This window comes from Triturus cristatus, chromosome 5_2, assembly GCF_964204655.1.
Source record: "Triturus cristatus chromosome 5_2, aTriCri1.1, whole genome shotgun sequence".
In the NCBI taxonomy this organism is placed as follows: Eukaryota; Metazoa; Chordata; class Amphibia; order Caudata; family Salamandridae; genus Triturus; species Triturus cristatus.
In genome coordinates this window covers 1,011,603,713-1,011,628,608 of record NC_140588.1, presented here as the reverse complement: position 1 = coordinate 1,011,628,608, position 24,896 = coordinate 1,011,603,713, and the positions used below count along the sequence as shown (strand labels likewise).

The 24,896-nt window shown below is 48.9% G+C and overlaps 1 protein-coding gene and 1 long non-coding RNA gene across 2 annotated transcripts in view; one reads left to right on the top strand and one right to left on the bottom strand.

Annotated features, from left to right (window-relative positions):
- LAS1L (LAS1 like ribosome biogenesis factor) overlaps positions 1-24,896 on the top strand; it is a 394,614-nt gene that overhangs the window by 271,900 nt on the left and 97,818 nt on the right. The window contains exons 11-12 of the mRNA XM_085608289.1: positions 11,913-12,262; positions 16,244-16,394. Of these exons, the coding sequence (XP_085464415.1) occupies positions 11,913-12,262; positions 16,244-16,394 (501 nt within the window). The remainder of the gene's footprint in view (positions 1-11,912; positions 12,263-16,243; positions 16,395-24,896) is intronic.
- Positions 1-24,896, bottom strand: part of LOC146829587 (uncharacterized) — a 48,174-nt gene that overhangs the window by 4,608 nt on the left and 18,670 nt on the right. The window contains exon 2 of the long non-coding RNA XR_014962271.1: positions 21,198-21,327. This is a non-coding gene — a long non-coding RNA (uncharacterized LOC146829587). The remainder of the gene's footprint in view (positions 1-21,197; positions 21,328-24,896) is intronic.

Genomic DNA, 24,896 nt, shown 5'->3' with positions numbered 1-24,896 from the left:
GAACCAATAAATCCAAAACCACTGGAGCGTGGTCCGAATACGTTCTAGGAAGCAGATTGATGGTCTTGTACCAAGTAAACCAATAGGGGGTGACTAACCAATAATCCAATCTAGTCCACGTGTCATATAGGGCCGCATAATGAGTGTAAGCGGGGGTGGATGGATGACACCGTCGCCAGGCATCACATAACCCGATGGAGTCGCACTGATCAACTAGGTCCTGCTGTGATCGTGGTTTAGTGTCTGAAGTGTTGGAGGAGCTGTCTAATTGTAGGTCCATTAGCAAATTGAAATCACCCCCCCCCCCCCCACATGCAGATAAATTTGGACTCCATCTGTAGAATATATCTGAAAGAAACACGTTAGTTAGATTCCTCACCTTAGAATATCCCCGGGCGTCCGGCTGGATCCGGAAAGATTTTTCGTCAGCAATACCCCGTGCGCGTCTCTAGGCGTCGTCTGCGGCTCTGCATCCGTCGTCTGAGTACTTAGATGCCGCCCTCACGCGCTGACGTAAGTTCTTCTTTTTTCCGCGCCAGACAGCGCCGATCCGGGAAGAGCTTACCCCTTAGTCAATTTTTGACATAAATATTTTTGACTCTTTTTGGTCTTTGTCGACTCGACTCTGGTGCCGGTAGGATGCCTGGATTTAAGGCCTGTGACACCTGTCATCGCCTGATGTCGGTGACGGATCACCATCGCCGGTGCCTTTACTGCCTGGGGGCCGACCACGATGCGGAGTCGTGCCCCGACTGTCAGGCCTTGACCTCGAAGGCTAGGCGGGAGCGGTCCCGTAAGCTTCTCGAGCCTCGGCACTCTGCTCCGTGCCGCTCACTGTCCCGGTCCAGGAGGAGGTCCAAGGACCGGTTGCGGAGCCGCAGTCATCATCGCTCGTCGGGCTCGAAGTCTTCGGGTAAGTCGAAGCGATCCAAGAAGTCAAAGAGACGACACCGCTCTTCGGACTCCCCTCGTGTGACTCGGCCGAGGGTCAGTGTGGTCCCACCCCCGTGGCTCCATCGGAGCCGCAGGAGTCGCGTCCATCCTCATACCCGCCGGTCCATGGGACTGACGCGACTCCAGCGGAGGTCAGTGCCTTCCTCTCGGCCATGAGGGGCCTGGCTCTGCCGTCGACGCCTGCCGGCGCGCCTTCGGGCCCCGCGGGGTCTACTGGGCGACCTCAGGTGCCGGCGGCTCTGGCCTCGGCGCCGCCGACGACTTCGGTCCCGAAGCCGCAGGTCCCCGAGAGATCCAGGCCTGGATCTCTGTCGGCGCCGTTCGACCTCACGACGCCTCCTCCGCCGGCGCCGACACCGGTTCCACCTCCGGCGCCGTCTCCGAACGATGCCGTTCCACGGTTTATTCCCTGTCCGGACCCGACGCCGGCACAGCGCCGCCCAGCGCCGCAACCGACGCCGATGGATGAAGGTTTCATCTACCGTCCGGCTCCGATCGTTCCTCCTGTTTATCAGGAATCGGATGACGGGGCGACTGGGAGGGGTTTGAGGACCCTATGGCCCTCCAGGGTCAACTTGCACAGGACTGGGCAGACGAACTGGGGGATGCCAGTGGTCTGGACACTTCGCCGGACGCTGGCTTCATCTCTCCTCCGACTGTGGCTTCGGAGGAAGGTGCAGCTTTTTCCGTGGTGCTGCGCAAGGCGGCCGAAGCCCTGGGGCTAGAGTTCCCTGCTGTGGCCGTGAGGACTAATATCCTCACAGAGGTGCTTCAACCATCAGCAAGCTCCACAGAGCCTCTGCTGCAGTTCAATGAGGCCCTCGTCAACGTTCTGCAGGGCACTTGGTCCAAGCCCTCCACAGTTCCTCCTGTGGATCGGAACGTGGCCCGGCGCCACCGCCCTGCTCCGGGCGACTCCAGTTTCCAGTCCCAACACCCCACCCCCGAGAGCCTGGTTATCCAGGCCTCCACTTCCCAATCCTCCTTCCTGTCTGCTCCTCCGGATCGGGAATCCAAGAGGCTGGAACAGTTCGGCAAGAAACTGTTCTCTTCCCTGAGTTTGGGCCTGCGGTCTTTGAACACCGCTTGCCTCTTGGACCGTTTCTCCCACTCTCTGTGGGATACGGTGGAGAACGTGCTGCCACTGTGTCCGGTGGAGGCCCGGACACGTCTCTCCCAGGCACTTGCTGACGGGCGAGATGCAAAGCGAAATGCCATACGGTGTGGACTTGACATCACGGACTCGCTGGGTAGGGCGATTTCCACCACGGTGGCGCTCCGGCGCCACGCCTGGCTGAGGTCCACGTCTTTTTCGGGGGATTTCCAGAGTACCCTCATGGATATGCCCTTTGATGGTGCTCGCCTTTTTGGTGAAAAGGCGGATAGTGCGCTGGCTCATTTTAAGGACTCCCGGGCTATGGCCACGTCCTTGGGTCTCTCGGCCGCACGCTTCCGCCTTTCTCCCCTTTCGTGGCCAAGGAAGGGGCGCCTCCTCACGTCCGCCTAGCCACCGGCCGCAGAACCAACCTGCACGTGGTCTCGGACGTGGGTTCCGCCGTGGCGGTTCTAGAGGACAACGCGCCGGTCAGTCCACATCCACCCCGGCAGCATCCGCCTCAAAGCCTTCCTAGTCCGAGCTTTGAGGCCCATTCCACGCCAGTGGACGGCAGAGTTCGCCATCACCTCCTCCACTGGCGCTCCATCACTTCGGACAGGTGGGTGCTGCAAATCGTCCGAAGGGGCTACTCCCTCCCCTTCGAGACGACCCCTCCAGCCATGCCACCGCAGTGCCACCGTATATCGGAGGATCACTTGAATCTTCTGCGGGAGGAAGTTACGGCCCTCTTGGCCAAAGAGGCCGTCGAGCGCGTTCCTGGTCCAGAAGCAGGGCGTGGTTGCTATTCCCACTACTTTCTGGTTCCCAAGAAGGGCAAAGGGGGCCTACGCCCTATCTTGGACCTCTGGAACGTCAACGCCTTCCTCCGGAAGGAACGTGCTGCCACTGTGTCCGGTGGAGGCCCGGACACGTCTCTCCCAGGCACTTGCTGACGGGCGAGATGCAAAGCGAAATGCCATACGGTGTGGACTTGACATCACGGACTCGCTGGGTAGGGCGATTTCCACCACGGTGGCGCTCCGGCGCCACGCCTGGCTGAGGTCCACGTCTTTTTCGGGGGATTTCCAGAGTACCCTCATGGATATGCCCTTTGATGGTGCTCGCCTTTTTGGTGAAAAGGCGGATAGTGCGCTGGCTCATTTTAAGGACTCCCGGGCTATGGCCACGTCCTTGGGTCTCTCGGCCGCACGCTTCCGCCTTTCTCCCCTTTCGTGGCCAAGGAAGGGGCGCCTCCTCACGTCCGCCTAGCCACCGGCCGCAGAACCAACCTGCACGTGGTCTCGGACGTGGGTTCCGCCGTGGCGGTTCTAGAGGACAACGCGCCGGTCAGTCCACATCCACCCCGGCAGCATCCGCCTCAAAGCCTTCCTAGTCCGAGCTTTGAGGCCCATTCCACGCCAGTGGACGGCAGAGTTCGCCATCACCTCCTCCACTGGCGCTCCATCACTTCGGACAGGTGGGTGCTGCAAATCGTCCGAAGGGGCTACTCCCTCCCCTTCGAGACGACCCCTCCAGCCATGCCACCGCAGTGCCACCGTATATCGGAGGATCACTTGAATCTTCTGCGGGAGGAAGTTACGGCCCTCTTGGCCAAAGAGGCCGTCGAGCGCGTTCCTGGTCCAGAAGCAGGGCGTGGTTGCTATTCCCACTACTTTCTGGTTCCCAAGAAGGGCAAAGGGGGCCTACGCCCTATCTTGGACCTCTGGAACGTCAACGCCTTCCTCCGGAAGGAACGGTTCAAGATGCTGACTTTAGCTCAGGTTCTGGCTGCCCTCGACCCTGGAGACTGGATGGTAGCGTTGGACTTGCAGGACGCCTATTTTCACATCCCGTCCTGCCGGCCCACCGGCGTTACCTGCAGTTCACGGTGGGTCATGAGCACTTTCAGTTCACCGTGCTCCCCTTCGGCCTCACCAGTGCCCCTCGGGTGTTCACGAAAGTGATGGCGGTGGTCGCAGCTCATCTGCGCAGATCAGGGGTTCCAGTCTTCCCCTATCTCGACGACTGGCTGTTGAAGGCGGGCTCGCCCCAGCAAGTCGTCTCCCACCTCCAGACTACGGCCGACCTCCTGCATTTGCTGGGGTTCTCCATCAACGTGCCGAAGTCACACCTGAGTCCCTACCAGAGGCTCCTCTTCATCGGAGCGGTTCTCGAATCGGCGCAGTTCCGGGCTTATCCTCAGGAACAGCGGGTCTGGGATATTCAGGCTCTGATTCCCATCTTTCGACCTCTATCCTGGGTTTCGGTCAGGTTGGTGCTGCGGCTTCTGGGGCTGATGACCTCCTGCATCCTGTTGGTGCATTACGCCAGGTGGCGAATGCGGGCTCTGCAGTGGGACCTGAAATTTCAGTGGGCCCAACATCGAGGCAACCTGTCCGACCATGTCTTGATCTCGGAGGGCACTGCGAAACAGTTGCAGTGATGGCTCACGGACCGCGATTGGGTCAGCGGCAGATCGCTCTCCCTACCCCAACCGGAGCACGTAGTAGTGACGGACGCGTCCCTCCTGGGATGGGGGGGCCACATGGGAGAGGCGGAGATCAGAGGACTCTGGTCTCCGGCAGAGTCTCACCTCCATATCAACCTTTTGGAGCTGAGAGCGATCCGGCTTGCACTGAAAGCCTTCCTTCCCTCTGTCCGGGGAAGTGTCGTGCAGGTGTTCACGGACACCACCACCGCCATGTGGTATTGCAACAAACAGGGCGGGGTGGGGTCGTGGACCCTTTGTCAGGAGGCTCTGCGCCTCTGTACCTGGTTGGAACACCAGGGCATCACCCTGGTGGTTCAACATCTGGCGGGCTTTCTGAACGCCAGAGCAGACGAACTCAGCCGCCGGTGCATGGTGGATCACGAATGGCGTCTGAACTCTGACGTGGCGCAAGGTCTCTTTCTGCAGTGGGGAGAGCCTTGGTTAGATCTATTCGCCACTGAAGAGAACGCGCAATGTCAGCAGTTCTTCGCATTGGAATTTCCAAGGCAGCACTCGCTCGGAGACGCTTTTTGTCGCGAGTGGAGTTGCTGTCTGTTGTACGCCTTTCTGCCTATACCACTTCTGTCCAGAGTGCTGAAGAAGATCAGGCGCGACCGGGCCCAAGTTATCTTAGTGGCTCCGGATTGGGCACGAAGGTTCTGGTATCCCGAGCTACTCAGTATGTCAATCGACCCTCCGATACGACTGCCTCTTCAAGAGGACCTTCTGTCGCAGCAGCAGGGGACGGTCCTCCACCCGAACCTGTCCAGCCTCCACCTCCATGCGTGGAGATTGAGCGGCGGCAGTTGATGCCATTTGACTTGCCTCCTGAAGTCTGTGATGTCATTCTGGCAGCCAAAACCAAAAGAAATGATGGACGGAGTGTTGAACATTGCAAGCACTCACCCCCAGTCAACTGATCTGGGTTTAATCCATCACCATTCTTTAGCCCACTCTGCCACCCCAGTTCAGACATGGCCATATGCAAATCAGTCTACCCTGTGCCTCATGGGAACAGTCCAGCCCGAACTGCCAAGCCATGTCTTCCCTGGACCGGAAACAAGCTTCCTAGGACCGGTTTCTTTTGTACCATTCTGGCAGCCAGGCGTCCCTCCACAAAGACTGTATACGCCTGCCGGTGGAACAAATTTGTGGCATGGTGCACAGCAAAGGCTGTGGACCCCCTTTCCGCCCCTCTTTCTGAGGTTCTACTCTTTCTTCTTTCTTTGGCCCAGCAGGGCTCTGCTCTGGGCACCTTGAAAGGTTATCTTGCTGCAATCTCTGCCTTCTTACGGCTTCCTGATCAGCCTTCTCTCTTCAAGTCCCCTGTTGTTTCTCGTTTTCTCAAAGGCATTACTCACATGTTCCCTCCTGTCCCCTTCGTAATGCCTCAGTGGGACTTGAATCTTGTTCTGACCTTTCTGATGTGCGCTCCTTTTGAGCTCTTCACAATTGTCCCATTCATCTTCTGACCCTGAAGACTGCTTTCCTGGTAGCTAACACCTCGGCTAGACGGGTGAGTGAGCTCCAGGCTCTGTCATCTAAGCCTCCCTTTATTTCTGTTCATCCGGACAAGGTTGTCCTCCGGCCTCGTCCTTCTTTCCTACCGAAAGTGGTGACCCCATTTCATCTCGGGCAATCTGTCACGTTGCCCACCTTCTTTCCGCCTCCGCATCCTTCAAAAGAGGAAGAGAGGCTCCACCGTCTGGACCCAAAACGGGCGCTGTCCTTTTATTTGGACCGCACCAAACAGTTCCGGGTGGACGACCAACTTTTCGTTGGATACGTAGGAGCTAAGAAGGGGAAAGCGGTACACAAACGGACCATCTCGCGGTGGGTCGTGTTGTGTATTAAAAGTTGTTACTCCTTGGCAAAAAAGGACCCTCCTGTTGGTTTGAGGGCCCATTCCACCCGGGCCACAGCGGCTACTACTGCCCTGTGCCGGGGAGTTCCCTTGCGGGACATCTGTCAGGCGGCGACGTGGGCTTCACTGCACACGTTTGCCAAGCACTATTGCCTGGACAGCCAAGTCCGGAGAGACGGCTTCTTTGGCCGTTCTGTTCTCCAGGACATTCTGGTGTGATCTTGGTTCGCAGACCCACCACCGGGGTTGGTATTGCTGGGGTATCTATTCTAAGGTGAGGAATCTAACTAACGTGTTTCTTTCAGATGAACAAGTTACTTACCTTCGGTAACGATGTATCTGTAAGAAACATTAGTTAGTTAGATTCCTCACCGACCCACCCATCCTCCCCGTTCTGCGAACTGACATCTAAGGTTAAGGCTATCCTTTTCAGGGCCCTAGATTTTTTGGCACCAGTGTCGGTCTCTTGCATGGCTCTGCGTTCCTGGCGCGGAAAGCTATGTACAAGAACTGACATCAGCGCGCGAGGGCCGCGTCTAAGTACTCCGACAACGTCATTCCGGCGCACGACGCCGACAACGGACGCGGAGCCGCAGACGACGCCTAGCAACGCGCAAGGGGTATTGCTGACGAAAAATCTTTCCAGATCCAGCCTGACGCCTGGGGATATTCTAAGGTGAGGAATCTAACTAACTAATGTTTCTTACAGATATATCGTTACCGAAGGTAAGTAACTTGTTCGATAATGCACATCATGGAAATATTCCGGGCAGTCTACGTTAGGTGCGTAAATGTTCACCAATGTTACACGGTGACCCAGTAATTGCCTTGTCACCATGGTGTATCGCCCTTCTGTGTCATTGTGTACTTTATGTAATTGGAATGGTAGGCGTTTATGTATTAGAATTGCAGTGCCGCGTGCATAGGTGTTATATCCCGCAAAATACCTATGTGAGCCCCATGTTGTTGCAAATGAGGTGACATCAGTTTTGGGAAAGTGAGTCTCTTGCAAAAATGCAATATCAATCCCATGTTGTTGTAAATAGTGTAGTACATTTCTCCCTTTCTTGGCATTGTTCAGCCCTCGGATTTTCCAAGTAATAAGCTTAAGGTTGGAGGCGGTTGACAGATTATCTATAGCTGACAACCGCTCTAATAGACAATGAATTCAAAGTGATAATGGCATTCGTGTGACTTGAGGTACAACTAAGAAAAAGGCATGTCAGCAAACGCAGCCGTGACTAGTGAACATCCCCCTTCCCCCACCCCCACCCATCCCTGCCCCACGAAGTGCAGGGACTTACCTCCTTTAGAAAACAGTTCTCTTTCCCAAACAAACAATTCCACATTGCAAAAAAGTGAAAAAACAACAATTATTACCATCATACAAGCTTACTGTGCTAAACACTTAAGAGGTGGCAACGCCACTCCGAGTAACCGTCTGTGTACTTATCTAAGATCGTCCAATGACAGTCCTGGAATCGGTCACAGCGTAGCTGTGATTATATGGAATAGCAAGGAACGCTTCACTGCCCCAACATCATTCAGAAGAATAAAGCTCCACACTGGCAACAGAGCAGCTATGTGGAGGAGAGGATCTGGATGCATCCTTGCTGTTTTGGAGACCACCACCCTTGTAACTTTTACAAAATTCCTGTACCGCTGAGGGCGATTTGAAAATTCGGGACCATCAATGTCAACACGAAGGCGTGCCGTATATAGCAGCCCATAGCGAAGTCCCAATTTATTCACCCCATTGTACTTCAGCCCCTGCATTGCCAAGGATGCCGAACTTACAGACCACATGTGTCAGGCAGCCAGAGGTTGGCCCAGCCAGCCCCAGGGCAGCCGCAGTCTCCAAGTCCCTTTAGTTTGTCCTCCGGCCTTCATGGGCAACTAGTGGTTGGCTGGATGCACCATCACCTGCACCACTGGAGGTCAATAACATCAGACCGCTGAGTTCTTCAGATTATTTGAAGGGCCTACTCCCTCTACTTCGTGACTACCCTGCCACCCCCTCATTTATTTATTTTTTATTTTATTTATGTAGAAAGTTTTATATAGCGCGAACATGACCCATGCGGGTATCGGAGCGCTTTACAAGTGAACAGAGGGCAGAGACTAAGTAAAACAGATATTGTGTCCAGATACAAATAGATACAAAAGTACATGCATAAAAACAGTAAATACAACAAACATCAAAAACCGAGATGGCCAAAAGCCATCATGCGAGTAACAGAAGCAATCACTTACCATGGGTTGACAAAAGGACCAGCTCTTGGCCAAGGGAGCCATGGAGAGGGTGCCAGCATCTGAAGTAGGTCGTGTTTGCTATTCCTGCTACTTTCTGGTGCCCAAGAAGGGCAGTGGTCTTTGTTGTATCCCAGACCTACGCCCTCTCAGTTTCTTCCTGAAAAAGGAGAAATTCAAAATGCTCGCACAATTCCTGTCTTCCCTGGAGTCGGGAGACTGGATGGTGGCGTCTAACTTGCAGGACGCTTATTTCCACATCACCGTCCTGCCTGCCCACAGATGTTACCTCTGGTTCACAGTAAATCTTAAGCATCTTCAGTGTGTGGTGCTACCCTTTGACGTTACCAGTGCCACTCGGCTGCTCACCTGGCGGTAGATGCAGCTCATCTGCAGAGATCAGGGATGCCAGTTCCCTTATCTCAATGACTGGCTGTTGAAGGCGGGCTCATCCCAGGCAGTCGTCTGCCACACCAGACCACGGCAAACTTTCTGCATTCGCTGGGGTACACTATCCGCGTGCCGAAGTCACACCTGACCCCTTCTCAGACGCTCCCTTTCATCTGAGCTTTTCTGGACACAGTGCAGTTTTGGGTTTAGTCCAGGATAATTAGGCTATGATTCTGATGGTACTGATATTTCAGCTTCTATCCTGGGTGTTGGTGAGACTGACTCTGAGGCTGCTGGGCCTCATGCATCCTGCTTGTGACACATGCCCACTGGCATTTGCGGACTCTGCAGTAGGACCTGAAGTTCCAGTGAGCGCAGCATCAGGGTAATTTCTCCGACATGGTCCAGATCTCTGAGGGCACTGCAGTGGTGATTAACGAACAGCGATTGCATCCGCGGCAGACCCCCTCTGTCTTCCCCAATCAGATCTGACAGTAGTGACAGATACGTCACTCCAGCACCTGGGCAGCCATATGGGAGAGGTGGAGATCAGAGGCCTCTGGTCTGTGGTGGAATCCGGACTCTGATCAACCTGTTTGACCTCCAAGCAATCTGACTGGCATTAAAAGCCTTTCTGCACTCCATCAGGAGAAGACAAGTGCAGGTGTTCACCGACAACACCACCACCATGTGTTACTGCAACAAACAAGGCGAGGTGGGGGTCATGGATCCTTTGTCAAGAGATCCTGCATCTCTGGACATGGCTGAAACCTCAGGTCATTTCCCTGGCGGGCGATATCGGACACCAGAGCGGACGAACTCAGCCAAAGATAACTAGCAGATCACGAATGGTGTCCATCTGGAGGTGGTGCAAGGTCTCTTTCAGCAGTGGGAAGAGCCTTGGTTGGATCTGTTCGCCATCGCTGAGAAGGCTCAATGTCAGCAGTTTTGCGTGCTGGAGTTTCCAAGGCCGAAGGTAGTCACCCCGTTTCCGTGTAGGCCAGTCCACCACTTTGCCTACCTTTTATGCTCCGCCTCATCCCTCTCAAGAACAGGAGAGACCCCACCAGCTGGACCCAAAAAGAGTGTTATCGCTCTACCTTGACTGCACAAAACCGTTCTGGTTGGATGATCAATTCTTCATGGAGTATATCTGGGCCAAGAAAGGTAAGCCTGTAGAGAAACGGACCACCTGCTGATGGATCGTGCTCTGCATTAAAATCTGCTGCGCACTGGCAAAAAGCCACCCCCTGAGGGGTGGCTTGCTCATTCCTGCATAGGCAAGGCTGCGACCACTGCATTAGCACACAGACTTTCGGTGCCATGTAGCAGTGTGGGCATCTCTGCATATGTTTACCAAGCACTACTGCCTGGACAGTCAGGTCCGTAGGAATGGGCACTCCGCCTGTTTTTTCCTGCAGGACTTTACAGTGTGAAATTGTTTCGCAGACCCACACTGGGGAGGTACTGCTTGGGTATCTGTTCTAAGGCAAGGAATCTGCGACCAGATGCCTCTATCTGATGAACAAGCTACTTACCTTTGGTAACGCCTTATCTGGTAGAGACTCTATCTAGACGCAGATTCCTTACAGACCCACCCAACCTCACCGCTCTGTGAACAGATTTTTAAGGTCAAGGCTGTTCCCGTTTCAGGGCCCTAGTTTTTCCACACCAGTGGTCAGTGGTGTTTGTGGCACTGCACTCCTGGTGTAAAGAAATCACAAAAAGAAACTGACATCAGCGTGCTGGGGTGGTGCCTATATAAGCACCGTGCATGTCCTTTCCAGCGCGGATGACCCCACACAAAATTGAACTACTCCACCATCTGGGGTACTCCGGATCCAGTCTGATGCCTACATATAATTCGAAGGTAAGGAATCTGCGGGTAGACAGTCTCTACCAGATAAGGCATTACTGAAAGTAAGTGACTTGTTCATTTTGTTTACTTTGCTGAAGACAGAAGTAAATACACTACTCAAGCATATGCATTAGAAACAGCTCGTCTCCCAGAAGGTCAGTGGATAGACACTAATCATCAGTCCATGCTCAAATATGGAACCAGGCAATACTCTCCCAGTAAAAATAGCCACTGGTCAAATGATCACAGCATGAGTAGTGCAAGAAATCAGGAACGGCTTGTTTAAAGAAGAAACTGTACTCCCCAGTTTGTGCTAACAGATAAACATATACACTGCACACAAATACCCGTAAGCATATTTCGATAATTTCAGTCTGTCTTATTGGCATGCTCCTTCTGATACCATCATTTTGTGGTCAGTTTCTACCTGTTCATGATCTTTTATCCCTCGCATAAATCGGTGCTCAGGAAAGCACACTATAGGCAAACTCTGACAACTTTTCGATCAATAAAATGCCTTGAGACTTGTGAAGAAGAAATACATGCTTGGAAGAGAACCAGTGCAAGCTCAGATAATACATTAATACATAGGCAGTATTAGCATTTCGAGAGATATTCAATACAAATGTTGCTCCAGTGAAAAATATCAATCGTGATTGCTGTATGTGTAAAATACATCTATGACATGGACAATTGAACGTGTGATGATTGAGTGCGCTTTTTAAATGTAAAATCCTTCTTGTGCGTTGAAATGCATATACTCTGTGATAAGTGGAACAGCCAGTACAATGAAGTGTGAGAAATATTATAATGGGCTGGCCGACCCTCACTGTGTGTATATGTATACTACCACTATGTAGTAGTAATACTATACATGCAGAGGACCAAATGGTGCATATGTTAACTACTTGTGTAGTATAGAAAAAACTATTTAAGAAAAATGTACCCCAAGAGTGTATTTGGAATGCATGAAGAAGCAAATTCTGATTACAATATGTATTGTTTCTAGGATACTGACGGACATGAAGCCCAAGTTGCCTTTGGATACGCAAGAGAAGCTTATGTACCTTTGTTCTATCTACGCCCAAAGTGGAGAGTGCTTCTCCAGCTCCGAGGCACTGGCAGAGTACAGAGAGCAACCCATTTATACAGTTGAGAGTTTACAGTGGAAAACAAGGCGGGATACCCGTGCCAAAGGTCCAAGCCCAAAGACAGTAAATTTTGATCTGAGCACGACTCTGGAAGACGAGACAATGGAAGAACAAACAAATACAGAGGAATATCTTCAAAGATTTAGAGATGAAGTGATTGCTGATAAAAGAGCAGCCTTGCAAGGTTCAGCATGGACAGTTGATGCAGGTACGAGTAAGGTGTTATTAAACTTCAATTGCGTCTTTCTCATTGGTGAATATATTTTATTATATCTACGCTTAAGCCTGTATGACCCGGGCATGCCACTAAAAATCAATTTATTAATTCAAATAATGTTCTAAAGCTTTGCATTTTACCCTAATTATATAATGCAGGGGGTAATTGATTACTCTTATTTTTTAATAGGTTCTGAGGTTGAAAAATGTAGCCCAGTTGCAGTCTTTTCATTTTTAGACCACTTGTACCTAGCGGCTCTCAAATGAAGCTATTATCTATATGCAGGGGCAACATTGTCCAAGCTCCTGGCAATCCTGGTAGAGTGCTACAAGATCCTTGTGTAGGCCATGGCATCAACAACTGCAAAAATATATTTGGCAAAATGGAAAAGGTTCTGTATTTTACTCTACTTGTGGCCAACATTCAGTGACTCCTCGGCCACATCGAGTGCTTCCTTATCTCCTACGACCAGCTGAGCAGTGCTTGAAAAAAGCTCCTTCATGGTTCAGATTTCGGCAGTCTCTTGAACTTGAATATTACTATTCTCTCAATCATAACAAAGATTTTCTAGGGACAGTTCATGGCTCGCCTACAATTGCCCAAAGCCAGGTGGAAATTGATTGCAGTTTTATTGCAGATGTGGAAAAGCCCTTTCAAACCTATCCACAGGGCAGAACGTGAATATCTCTCATGGATATTTGCTGTGCTGCAGGTGCTCACTTCTGCCACAACAGCTAGTGAGTTCAACTCGAAGGTACCCTCAGACTTTCACATCAACATGCTTTGGTCCTATTACAGCAGCAGAAAAATCTCCTCATTCCCTAGATTTTTTAAGGCGCCACAAGTTCTATATCAAGATACCAGAGAAGTTTAAGAAGACAGATCGCTCTACGTCTCTTTCAGAGTATCATGCAATGATAGTGCTATCTTGAACAAATTAATTGCAAGGTGAAAGGCAGCTGCCATCATCTTTTCACTGCAAAAGCTAGTCTATTCCAATAGAGCAATATTGCAGTTCCTTCAAGTGGCACTGATGCTTCGGCAGCCCTGTATGCCGGCTAATACTGCAGGATATCTGTAGAGCAGCTAGGTGAAAAAGCCAACACTTCTCAATGAAGCACTACTGTTAGGAGAAACAAGAAATACACAGTAAGTAGTAGGACTCGCAGTTGCTCTCCACCTTCTTTAAAAAAGGTGAATCCTTTGTTTTTCCACCAACCGTCACATCATTATGTGCTTGTTATTCTGACTCAAGCATGGGAATCTATGGAAAATCAAGAAAAAATAAGTTACTTACCTGTAAGCTTAGTTCTCCAGCCTTGGTAACTTTCATAGCTTTTCATTCAAACCTCCCTCTTCCTCATTAAGAGGTTCACTTTGTACATGACCTTTCACACTTGTGATACTACAATCTGAAGTATGATGGACGGAAGTGGAGTTCAAAGTGGAGTTCAATTTGCTTTCACTTCATTGGTTGGAGTTTCTGATTTTTGTAATAAGGTGATTTGGTTACTAAATCCGCACTGCTTTCTGGGATCTCAGGCAGTTTTTAGGTCGAACCTAGCGCAGTGCACAAGCGCTGCTCTAGGAGAGGGCCTTTAGAAATCAGTCTGCCCTTTTCAAGCACTTGTGCTTGTGCTGGCATCCACCTGGCGGGAGCGAGCAGCGGCGTTCAGGGGCCATCTGTTTCCAATTAGCGTGGCTGCACGCGCTTGTTGACATTCTTCTACTCTCGCTCTCACCCTCGCCCTCCCTTGTTTTAATTTTTTACAGGATTGCTGGTCATTTTCTCACATATCATGTTAGCCATGCGTTGTTGTCCTTTTTGCTATGACCGAGTTTGACGCGAACTAATGTAATTTCATCTGCGTTTCAAATCCTACAGCAGAGATTGAGGGCTCAGAGCACCTCTTGCATATTGATTGCATCAATGAACTAGGTTCTGTATTACTGTGCGAAGCGACTACTGTCCCATCAGTCTTGAGTTATTTCCATTACTTTCGGTCTTATTGTGGGAGGGGGAGATGGCACTAATGTATTCAAAAAAATTACATTAATAAACATGGCCGCTCTTACAGGATCTCTTTTGTAATTCATAGTACGTCCATTTGAACTGCGAGTTTCTGACTAAATATAAATAACACATGCAAAGCACAGTCACTGCAGATGAAGCAGCCGTATCATCAGGTTTGTTGGGACATGATATGACACAGGACCAACTGTTGAGTCTGTATTTTCAGCAGAGCTCTGCGGCTTGCTTTCACTTTTAAACCAAAACATAGATCAGTTTCAGGGGGGCATGTGGTCTTTCCTTTTGCAGATCAGGGTCTGCGGAGGATCAGTCAGCGATGCTTGCGGCTCTGTTGCTGCCGGTAGGCCTGGTTTCTCCAGGCTCTGGCCTTGCCAGATTGCTCATGCGTTTCTAGTTCTTGTCCATCACAAGAGCTTGTTTGCATCGTAAACACTGCCCCTACTGTCCATTCTATAGGAAGGATAAGGGGTTGGAGGTGGTGCAGTAGCAGCCGCAAACATTTGTTTAAACACAGCCTGCGTGACATGCAAGAGGGTTCATTAAATGTTCGGGGGAAAAAAAGGATCGATCGATTTCCATATTAAAAGGAGGAACGCCTCTCTTGAGGTAGAAAGCGCTATATACATATATTTACAATACAGTGGTAGTGATTGATGTATCTATGTGCGTGGCAAAGTACAAGCCTGTTTTTTTGCGCTCCATGTTCAGAATATTTGTGTTAAGACATACATTCTTGATTTATTGGCATGGCGATATTGTGGACTGCTCTCCTATCAGTGGTGGGTCTTTCGCTCCACGCCGAACTGCACCGCACTGCGTTTCTTATCATGACAGCTACTGGTACCGTTTCACTAAAATAACTTCTAGTCACTAAGCCAGTGCAGCTGAATTTGCAAGTGCAAATGTTATTTATTTATTGTATAGATTGACACAGAAAAACACTGTTGTTAGGGAACATATGGTCGGTATGAAAATCAGTGATTAATCAATGTTAATTAAAATGAATCCTTACAAATTACTGAGAAGAAATCTGAAGAAGGTGGTTTAGGTTTGGATCCAATACCTACCTAAAAAACACACATTCTCCAATAAATAAGATGACGAAACCATAATACCACACCTTTTTTTCCACTAGTCTGCAGTTTGATGGTGCAGCACAATATCCTTGGTGCAACAACATCAACCGTTGTATGGCTAAACACTTATATGGTCCCAAAGGTGAAACCTTTTGCCGATGCTAATGCTTGTTTTGTGTTATTGCTGCTAAATGCTTAACCAGGGACTCCCAGTTTGGCGATGTGGAATGGTTTCAAACATGTAAATTGATGCAAGGTACCAAAGCTTGACAAATTTAATTACAGGTAAGTGACTTATTTCTTATTGTCCTTGTTTGATGTACAGTGTCTGACAGCCATCGCATGTTACCCTAGAATAGTGAGTGTTCTTGGTATTGGCATGATCGATGGTGCTATATGCCTGTGTTGTATTGGATGTTGGTCAGATGTCCTTTCCTATGTGTTATGTTGTATTTGTGTGTGGCGTCTCATAGGCATATTATCTGACAATAAGACGTATCTATTTATTGTAAATGTTCTTGTATTGAGTATTCTGTGAGCAGTGTGATAGTTGACTTTGGCTGTTCTGTGTTGGGTGTTGCTTAGGAAAAAAAGCTTTAGGGGTCTTTTGTATTCAGAACAGCTCAAATTGTGTTGGGGAAGCTAGGTTCATTGCTCAAGGTCTGGAAGTTGGAACATTTTGTTCCTGCCTCTCTTGGCAGTAGAGACCGTGCTGAGGATGGTGTTTCTACAAATGCTGGAAGAACCACAAAAAAATCTTAAAGTTTCTAATGTTATTGTAACTTTTCATTTTCTAATTCATATTTGAAGTTTCATGTCCCTTTAAGAATTTGTTGTAACCCTTGTCTAAATTGTGTATTGTAGGGAATGTGAAGTGGGAGGAGTTCCCGCTTGGAACAGTTCCAGGCCAGAGTGAAGACCCTGACTGTCTTCTCTTGGAAAATTACTATGTGATGTCTGTTTTAGAACAGGCAGTGTCAGAGGATCACAACAACTTCCATGGCACGACCAAAGGGTAAGTAGCTTGAACTATGGAGCCTACTATTTTAAAAAGTGTCTGTTCAACTGATGGGCAAACTATGCTGGAGGAAATTCTAGTTGCTCCAATTCACACACTACATAATTATGATTCATAGGCGTAAAGTCAGTAGTTCGAAACATAGGTACCAGTTCATCTCTGTGACGTCATGTGGCATGTGGGCAAAACTGAGACATGTTCTAGTGTTTGTGACCTTGAAGCTCTCTTTTAAATGTGGGTGGACAGCTCAAGTTATTGCCCTTATAGAGATATCAATATGCCAATTTTGGGGTTTTGAACTTGAGATGCCTGATAGACTTCGGGATGTGACGAGGGTACAAGAGGAGTAGTAAGAACTATGCATGAGTAGGTGACAAATTTAGCATCTTGTAGCACCTGATTAAAAATCTCATCTCCTCTTGATGGGATTGGAGCTTTGTAAAGAGCAAGCCATTGCCTAATTGTAAGTTCTAGTATTTGACTGTTGAAGGCTCAAGGGAACTGCATAATTCCACAATTCTTTTTAATGATTGCTCCATACTAGAGAACTCGTATAAACATCCTAAATATTGTTTAGCCATTGATTAAGCCCCCTCAAGACGTGTGGAACTGAATCTGAAAAAGAAATTGATGTGTATATGTGCCTAACAACTTGCACATTGGGTGTTGGTAATATGTTGCTTCCATATAGATGGCACTTTGGAAGAAATTATACTGTGACATCGGATGTTTCTCTATTTCACTTTTTTGCTTGAAGCATACTGCAAACATTTTTCCTGTTTGTTTTCCCTTATAAAGAGGTTTGTGGGTTGTTGGATTGCTGTAAAAATCAAGCGATGACCCACATGCAGAACAATAATTTTATGAGAGCATAGTGACTTAGTAATGAATGAACATAGTTCCTAGTGGCAGAAGCATCCGCTTATAAAAGGTGTCGGGTGTAGTGGTCGATATAGTGCCCTGCCGGGAGTGTGTGGACAAGAAACCTATGCTCCAGACTTGCACGGTCTAAAAAAACAACCTATTTAGAGACGAGAGCCATGACAATTATTTCTAATTTAGACGAATGGTGAAGAGCTCATTATTCCCAACCTGATTACCAGGGAAAACCCGGATATTGTGTCTATAAAGACTAGAGTCATTATAAACACTCACTGCTTTGGTGAACCAGGAGAGGACCACCCGCAAAACAGTCTGAGACTAGGAGTACATCAACACTTACCCTGGCAAATATCCATTTTAGACGCAGACTATGAAACCAAGAAATATAGACAAGACTCTTATGGTCTATCTCAAAGAATGCAGCTCAGCAGCCGCGGAGATCAAACCTGTTGCTGTAGATGATAGGGGCATTTACCACCAAATACAAAAAAAGGGAACCACAGATTACTCACAAACTTTAAAACCAGGATCTATTGAATGTTATAATGATACACAGAGACAAATGCTGATCTGAGAAAAAAAAGGATAAGATCAAATAAAAGCAGGCTACTTGTGATTGGCATTCAACGCTGTTCTTATTAAAACCTACTGCGTTGTTCAATGTTATAGTATGGGTAATGAGACAGTAAGACCGAGGGGTGATGATTTATAACAATACACGTTCGCATTCTCTTGCAGTGTTTTAGCATCTGCAAATGTAAATACCAGTACCTCTACTGAGAGACAGTACACCATGGGCTAGGATCCAACCTTGCAGTCTAACAATGTCTAATCTCCACGAGCCTTTCTTCCCATCCCTCCTACAATTTCCATTGGGGTTATCGCCTCAAGGGACTTCTTTTATTTTAATCTACAACAAAGAAACTGGAGTAAATGTATGGAACAGTTTCCGAAGAACGCGAGACTCACCCAATAGCTAAGAACCACTGAAATAATCTTAACTCGGTGTTCCTGGGCTAGCATGCTACCCACCACGAAGCATTCCAACCCCTTTTCGGGTAGTAAGCGCTGTATGAATACAGTTACAGTGACTTAAACCTTATCTGCTGAACATTTCCGTGTGTCATTTAGTGCGAACATTAGCACTGAAAATGTTTTTAGTCTCCTCTGTGCCTCATCTACTCTGTGATGCTTGCAGTCTGTTCACAAGCACTGGGGATGCATACGATGCCATGTGCTCGTTGTCACATAGTTGGTCCCGCTAATGAACTGTATGGCAACAACTAATATTAGAATACACTGATAGAAGTTATGCTTGGCGAACTGACAGTAAGTTGTTTGGAGGTGCACCTGCTACGTCATATCACCGTTCTGCAACTAATTCTAGAGCTCTTCTTTTTGGGAATCCTGAAGTGAAGCATTGCAACGTGACTGCTTTCGCTCCTATCATTGTGAAAAGAAATGTGGGTGCTTTCCAGCATTGCTGTAGACTCTGTACATCAGAACATGGTAGTGTGCACGGTTACTGCGTCAGTTTCTACAGGCAGTCCTCACCTTGGCAGCAGTTCTGTGCTAAACATTACCAAGGGATTGGAAGGCGATTTAGGATTGCGGACATCAAGTTGGGATAGACTTATTTGAAATTACACATGGCTTTACATTTCTTGAGGTTGAATGTCAGCGCGCTTACTGAGAATGCTTCCCCTGAAGAATACATTGGTACTGCTCCAGTAGTTAGACATGTTATGAAGATGAGGTGTAAGGAATAGTTATATAGAACAGTTTTTTTATGGAGATTAGAAACTTCGCTCTGCGGAGTGACACATTGATTAGGATCAAAGAAGTGTACGAGCAGGACATTAAGAGAGAATGGTTTGATGGCCGAATAGATATTTTAAAGAGAGGGCTTTTAGGGGAGGGGTCAAGGACGCTTGTTGGTCTTTGGATGGATACATTTTGTAATCTTTTATTGCCAGTGGATGCTACAGGAGAGATCAGGTTTGTCATGATCATTGTAAGCTTTGTTGTTGTTAGTTTTGATTGTATTCATTTTTTTACTACTGACTTACGTTGGATAATTTTTGCAATGAGTACATTTGTGTGTGTATGTCGGTACCTCGCCTCATTTCTTTAACCCAAGACAGAATCTAACACAGGCAGGGAGGGAGTTACAATGCTTGTGGCCCGTGGGGGGCATGTATTAATGCATGATTGATTGTTCCAGGTCCCCGTTTGTTTGCTTTGAGGGCTATTGATGCACATATCGGGTTTAGAAGTCTCTGCCCAAGTAAAGTGTCTTTGTGCAATACTTAGTACGAAGACTTGTTTCGTTTTCTGATGATTTAATACATTGACCCACAATCCGGGGGCAGTATAAGCAGACCAAGACCACGTTGCATCGTGTAAAGGCTAGCCCTGAGACCAAGGAGGTTTGTTAGTATTTAGGCTTGCCCACTTATTTTTGTTCATACTTGAAGTTGAAAAGCTCATTCTTCACGAGCTATTTTACAGTCCAAAACAGGAAATGGAGGATATTTGACTATCCTTTCATTTTTATATTCCTTTGATACACAGCTGATTTAAAAGAGAGCCACAGCAGTAGCAGTTGTACTGTGGGGCAAGTCATTTGTTTGGAATAATTTATGCATATGGTGATGTGAACATTATGAGTTCTAGTCTGATTTCATACTAATGTCTACTTTCACTCCATTCAGTTTCTAAATGTAGATTGAGGCCAGAGCTTATGTGGTGAGTTACTTCCCCCTGTCTGAATTTCTTTTGCCTCTTTCAGTCTCATTTCCCTTTTCACTTTAACTTCACTTTTAGCGTCTGTTCACCACTGTTTGTTGCTATGACAAAGTTATCCTTTAATGTGCCTCTCTCTCTAGGTTTGACATCTTTAAGACAGTGGGGTTTGATTATCACCCACACCATTCACTCACTAGCTCTACTACAACTCCTGAAGCCCACAAGTTAGTTGCATTGATTATTTTCATTGGTTGGATGCATCGCGACAGTGTGGAGTTTCCTGGCTTTTGAATGAATTGCGTATTGCAGAGTGAACAGAAAGATCTGATCAAGGACTTTTGATGCACGTGTTATTTTAGAGGACGGCCACAGCAATGGATGAGCAGTTTTGGAGTGTCAGGTGCTCTACTGAAGGCAGAACCAGCGAGTAGTGGAGCAGGGATTGACCTGCTCTTTTTTTCTGTAAAAAAGGTAGAGTGCAGATTGTTACCAGCGCTCAATTGATGGACTAAGCTGCTGGAATGCATCCTTGCACCTAGACCAGCAGAAATCATGCTCTTTCTATGTGTACAGGAGCCATGGCGTGCTCAAGATGGACCAGTGATCGCATCTTCGATTCTCATAGGGACATCTCTCTAATGTCTGGTTTCTTTCCCTCTGAGGTTTAACACCTTTGCAGTCACCATTTTGTCATGATTATTTTTAGGAAGATTTTGAAGAACCTCAGTTCTAAACTGCTTCCCTCTTATGATTGAACTCAAAACGTTTTTCCCCCCAGAAGTGTTTGATTTTCACTGACTTAAGTGTCCCAGGACAAAACAAACTACTAAAACGAGTCTCCTACTATTCAATGAATGAATGAACAGAGGCATTAATGTATAGATCTGCTATATACCTGTACCCCCTTACCACCACCTGTTCATCAGTCATGATGCAAGGATATTAATAACCAACGGACCGTCTGCCCTAAAGAAAGTGGTAAACTTTGCTTTCTTTTTGGGTGAGGGCTGAAAGGTTCAATAGCCACAGGGCTGTCACATAAAATAAAGCTGACGGTGCCTTTGTCACTCACCCTCATGATGACGTTTTACAGTGTAAAAACATTTTTTAAGTTCAGTATAACAGTCCTATAAAACAGCGGCTCCGCTACTCAGTAACTAATATACCTACAAGTGGATTCCATGTGGATTCCATGTGTGTCGATATTTAGAAGCAAGAAGTGGATGCTAAAGATGGATCGCTCCTGGCCGGCGGTATGCTTCCTTTGGAACCACTTTAATTATAGTGGGACCCTGTTTTCCTGTAAAGAAAAAACACAAATGACTAAGGGTTCAGTCATTCAACATGGATGGTACATTTGATGCATATTACTGATTTGTCCCTTAAATATAGTATGGAATGTGTTTAATTCCTCTTAGGTAAAATGCAGCAGTCTGATTTTTCATTAACATCTATCATCTGGTATGTAATGATCCACACTGTCTAATACGCTCCAAATTCAGACTCATTGCTGATTCTGGACAGTGTTACTGCCCAGATCTACACCAGTACTATGGTTTACAACCATGTGGTCTAATCCAGCTGGTTCACTAGGAGCACCCATGACCACATCTTCAAGACTAAATCTTCAATGCCTTGTCAGGAGTCGTAAGTGCTGTACATAAAATGCATTAGACTATCCAGCCCGCGCTGGGAAAAGGTTGCCTGATGCTGTGGAATGAGATGGAAATCCTAGCACTGGTATTTTCTATCAGTGCGTAGAATCATCAATGTACATGTGGCTACAGAAAGCTGACATTATTGATAACTGACATCGGGCCTCTCACTGCCTCTCGTTGCACTACTAACTATGTCAGGCAGAGGGCCCAATGTCTCAGGCAATGCAAAATCTCATCATTTGCCTCAGCTAACTAGCACCTAGTAAGCAAATTACTTTGAACATGCACCATATTAGAATGGTCCGAACTTCCAAAAAGCTGTAGCTACTCCACAAATACGTTCTCAATCCCTGCGAGCTGTTTCATACGACTGGCCCGCTGGCCTGAAACTCTGATCCCCAGTGCATCACAGTAAAGGATTGCTTGTTGAAAACTAGGACTCCGATGGATATTTCTAACCAGAGATTCGTCACTATATGAATATCCCCCTGGGGCCAGACTGGTGTCGGTGCTATTCTGCCACATATGAACACCACTCCTTCTTTCTTACCTCTGTGAGATTTATTTTTTCAAAAAATTTCACTGTGCAACAGATGTCCCTCCTTAAAACAACACTATTTACACCTTGTTGAGAGTGTTGCAAACAGATGTATGTGACCGATCCCCATGAGGTGTGCCTCTGTTGTTTAGGTTCTTAACATGACTCCAGGTTCTGCAATGACTGAAACCAGATAAGCCCTAAGCCCATCCGCGAGCTTGAGGCAATGCTCTATGTGGTGAAACACCTCAAGGTTCTGTGCTGGTCCCTCTCCACATCAAAGTCAAAGCAGAGGATCCACTTCTACTCTTGCTCCTGAGACGCATCTTCCTTGCGGTTGAAGTCTTTGTGTAAGTTGAAGAAGAAATATGAGATGTCCAAGCAGGATTCGGTCCTTTTCCGTCACTCATGGTTTCCAGAGAAGGCGTGAGGGTGTCACCGTGCCTTCAGATCTTGCTCCCGTTTCACTGAGAAGCCATTTGAATTTGTAGTCCTGATGCACATCGAGTTACCAGGTCCATCAGTGCTGTTGCAGCAATCTGAAAGAGATACGTTAGTGATAGATTCCTTACCTTGGAATATCCCGAGGCGTCAGACTGGATCCGTAAAGTTTTGCTAGCAGTACCCCTGAGCGTCAGTAGGTGGCGTCGTGCGGCTCCGCGTCCGTCGCTGGCGTTGTAAGCGCCGAGATGACATCACGGAGACTACTTAGGCGCCACCCAGGCGCGCTGACGTCAGTTCTTTCTTTTTCCGCGCCAGAAAGCGCAGATCCGTACCTTAGTCACTTTTTGAGACTTTTGTCTCCTGTACAATTTTGGTTTCCTTGGTGCACGTAGGGATGCCTGGATTTAAGTCTTGTGGGGCCTGCCGTCGCAATATGTCGGTGGATGACCCCCGCGATGTCTGCCTCTGCTGCCTGGAGACTGACCACGACTCCCGGTCCTGACTAGACTGTCGGGCCATGGCCCCGAAGGCCTTGAGGGAGCGGCGCCGGAAGCTCCTGGAGGTCCGGCACTTGTCTCAGCACCGTTCCCGATCCAGGGGCTGTTCCAGGGAACGCTCGCGGTGCCACAGACGTCGCTCCTCGGGCTCCAAGTCTTCACCCTCGGATTCGGGTAAGAGACGACACAAAAAGAAGTCGAAGAAGCGTGTTTGCTCTGCGACGTCCCCCCGTCGGTCCTCGGATGTGGACAAGGGGGACAGGGGCTTTGCCCCCACGGCTCCTTCGGAGCTCGAGAGTCCCGCGGCCTATCCACCTTACCCGGGTCCGTCGGCGACTCCCGCACAGGTGCAAGAATTTCTTGCTACCATGGACTGCCACAGGAACCTGCGCCGTTGGCTCTGGCCACGGCGCCGCAAGGTCCATCGCTGCCGGCTTTGGCCCCAGCACCACCCTCGACTCCGCCTCCGGTGCCTCAGTGGGTGCCATTTGTCCCACCCTTGCTCAGGTTCCAGGACCATTTTGTTCCTACCTGGGATCCGCATTGGGGCACGGCGCCAGCTCGGCCCTGGCCGGCGCCGTACCCGGAGCCGTTCTCCGCACCGTTCCCGATGCCGTTTGTTCCTCCTCTGGCTCCTGCCGTGCCACCGTGGTCTGTACCACATGCGGCAGAGGTGGAGGACAACTGGGAGGGGTCCGAGGAACCTCTTGCCTGTCAGTGTGACTCCGAGCAGGACTGGGCGGACGACTTGAAGGACCTCGACGTCTCCTCTGACCCGGGGTTTGCCTCTCCCCGCCTGCCATGGAGGAGGGTGCCTCCTACACGATGGTGCTCCGTCGGGCAGCTGAGGTTCTCAACCTTGATCTCCCTACGGTGGCCCTCAAAACTAATCTCCTTTCAGCCCCACCCCCCTCCAGCCATGCCGCCTCAGTTCCACCGCCTGTCGGGGAACACTTGACACTTCTCCGGCAGGAAGTCACGGCCCTCTTGGCCAAGAGGGCCGTCAAGTGTGTTCCTGGGCCAAAAGTAGGGAGTGGTTGTTATTCCCACTACTTTCTGGTCCCCAAGAATGACAAGGGGGGGCTTGCGCCCCATCTTGGACCTCAGGAACGTCAATCACTTCCTCCGGAAGGAGAAGTTCAAGATGTTGACTCTGGCTCAGGTCTTGGCTGCCCTAGACCCTGGAGACTGGATGGTAGCGTTGGACTTGCAGGACGCATATTTTCACATCCCGTCCTGCCAGTCCACCGGCGTTACCTGCGGTTGACGGTGGGCCAGGAGCATTTTCAGTTTGCCTTGCGCCCCTTCGGCCTTACCAGCGCCTCTCGGGTGTTCACGAAGGTGATGACGGTGTTCGCAGCTTATCTGCGCAGGTCAGGGATGTCAGTCTTCCCCTACCTCGACGACTGGTTGTTGAAGGTGGGCTCGCCCCAGGCAGTCGTCATCCACCTTCAGACTACAGCCGACCTCCTACATTTGCTGGGGTTCTCCATCAACGTGCCGAAGTCGCACCTGAGTCCCACTCAGAAGCTCCCCTTCATCGGAGCGGTTCTGGATTTGATGCTGTTTCAGGTTCATCCTCCCGAGCAACGAGTCCGGGATATTCAGGCTATGATTCCGATCTTTCAGCCTCTATCCTGGGTTTCAGTCAGGATGACCCTCCGGCTCCTGGGCCTGATGGCCTCCTGACCCCTGCTGGTGCAACATGCCAGGTGGCATATGCGGGCTCTAC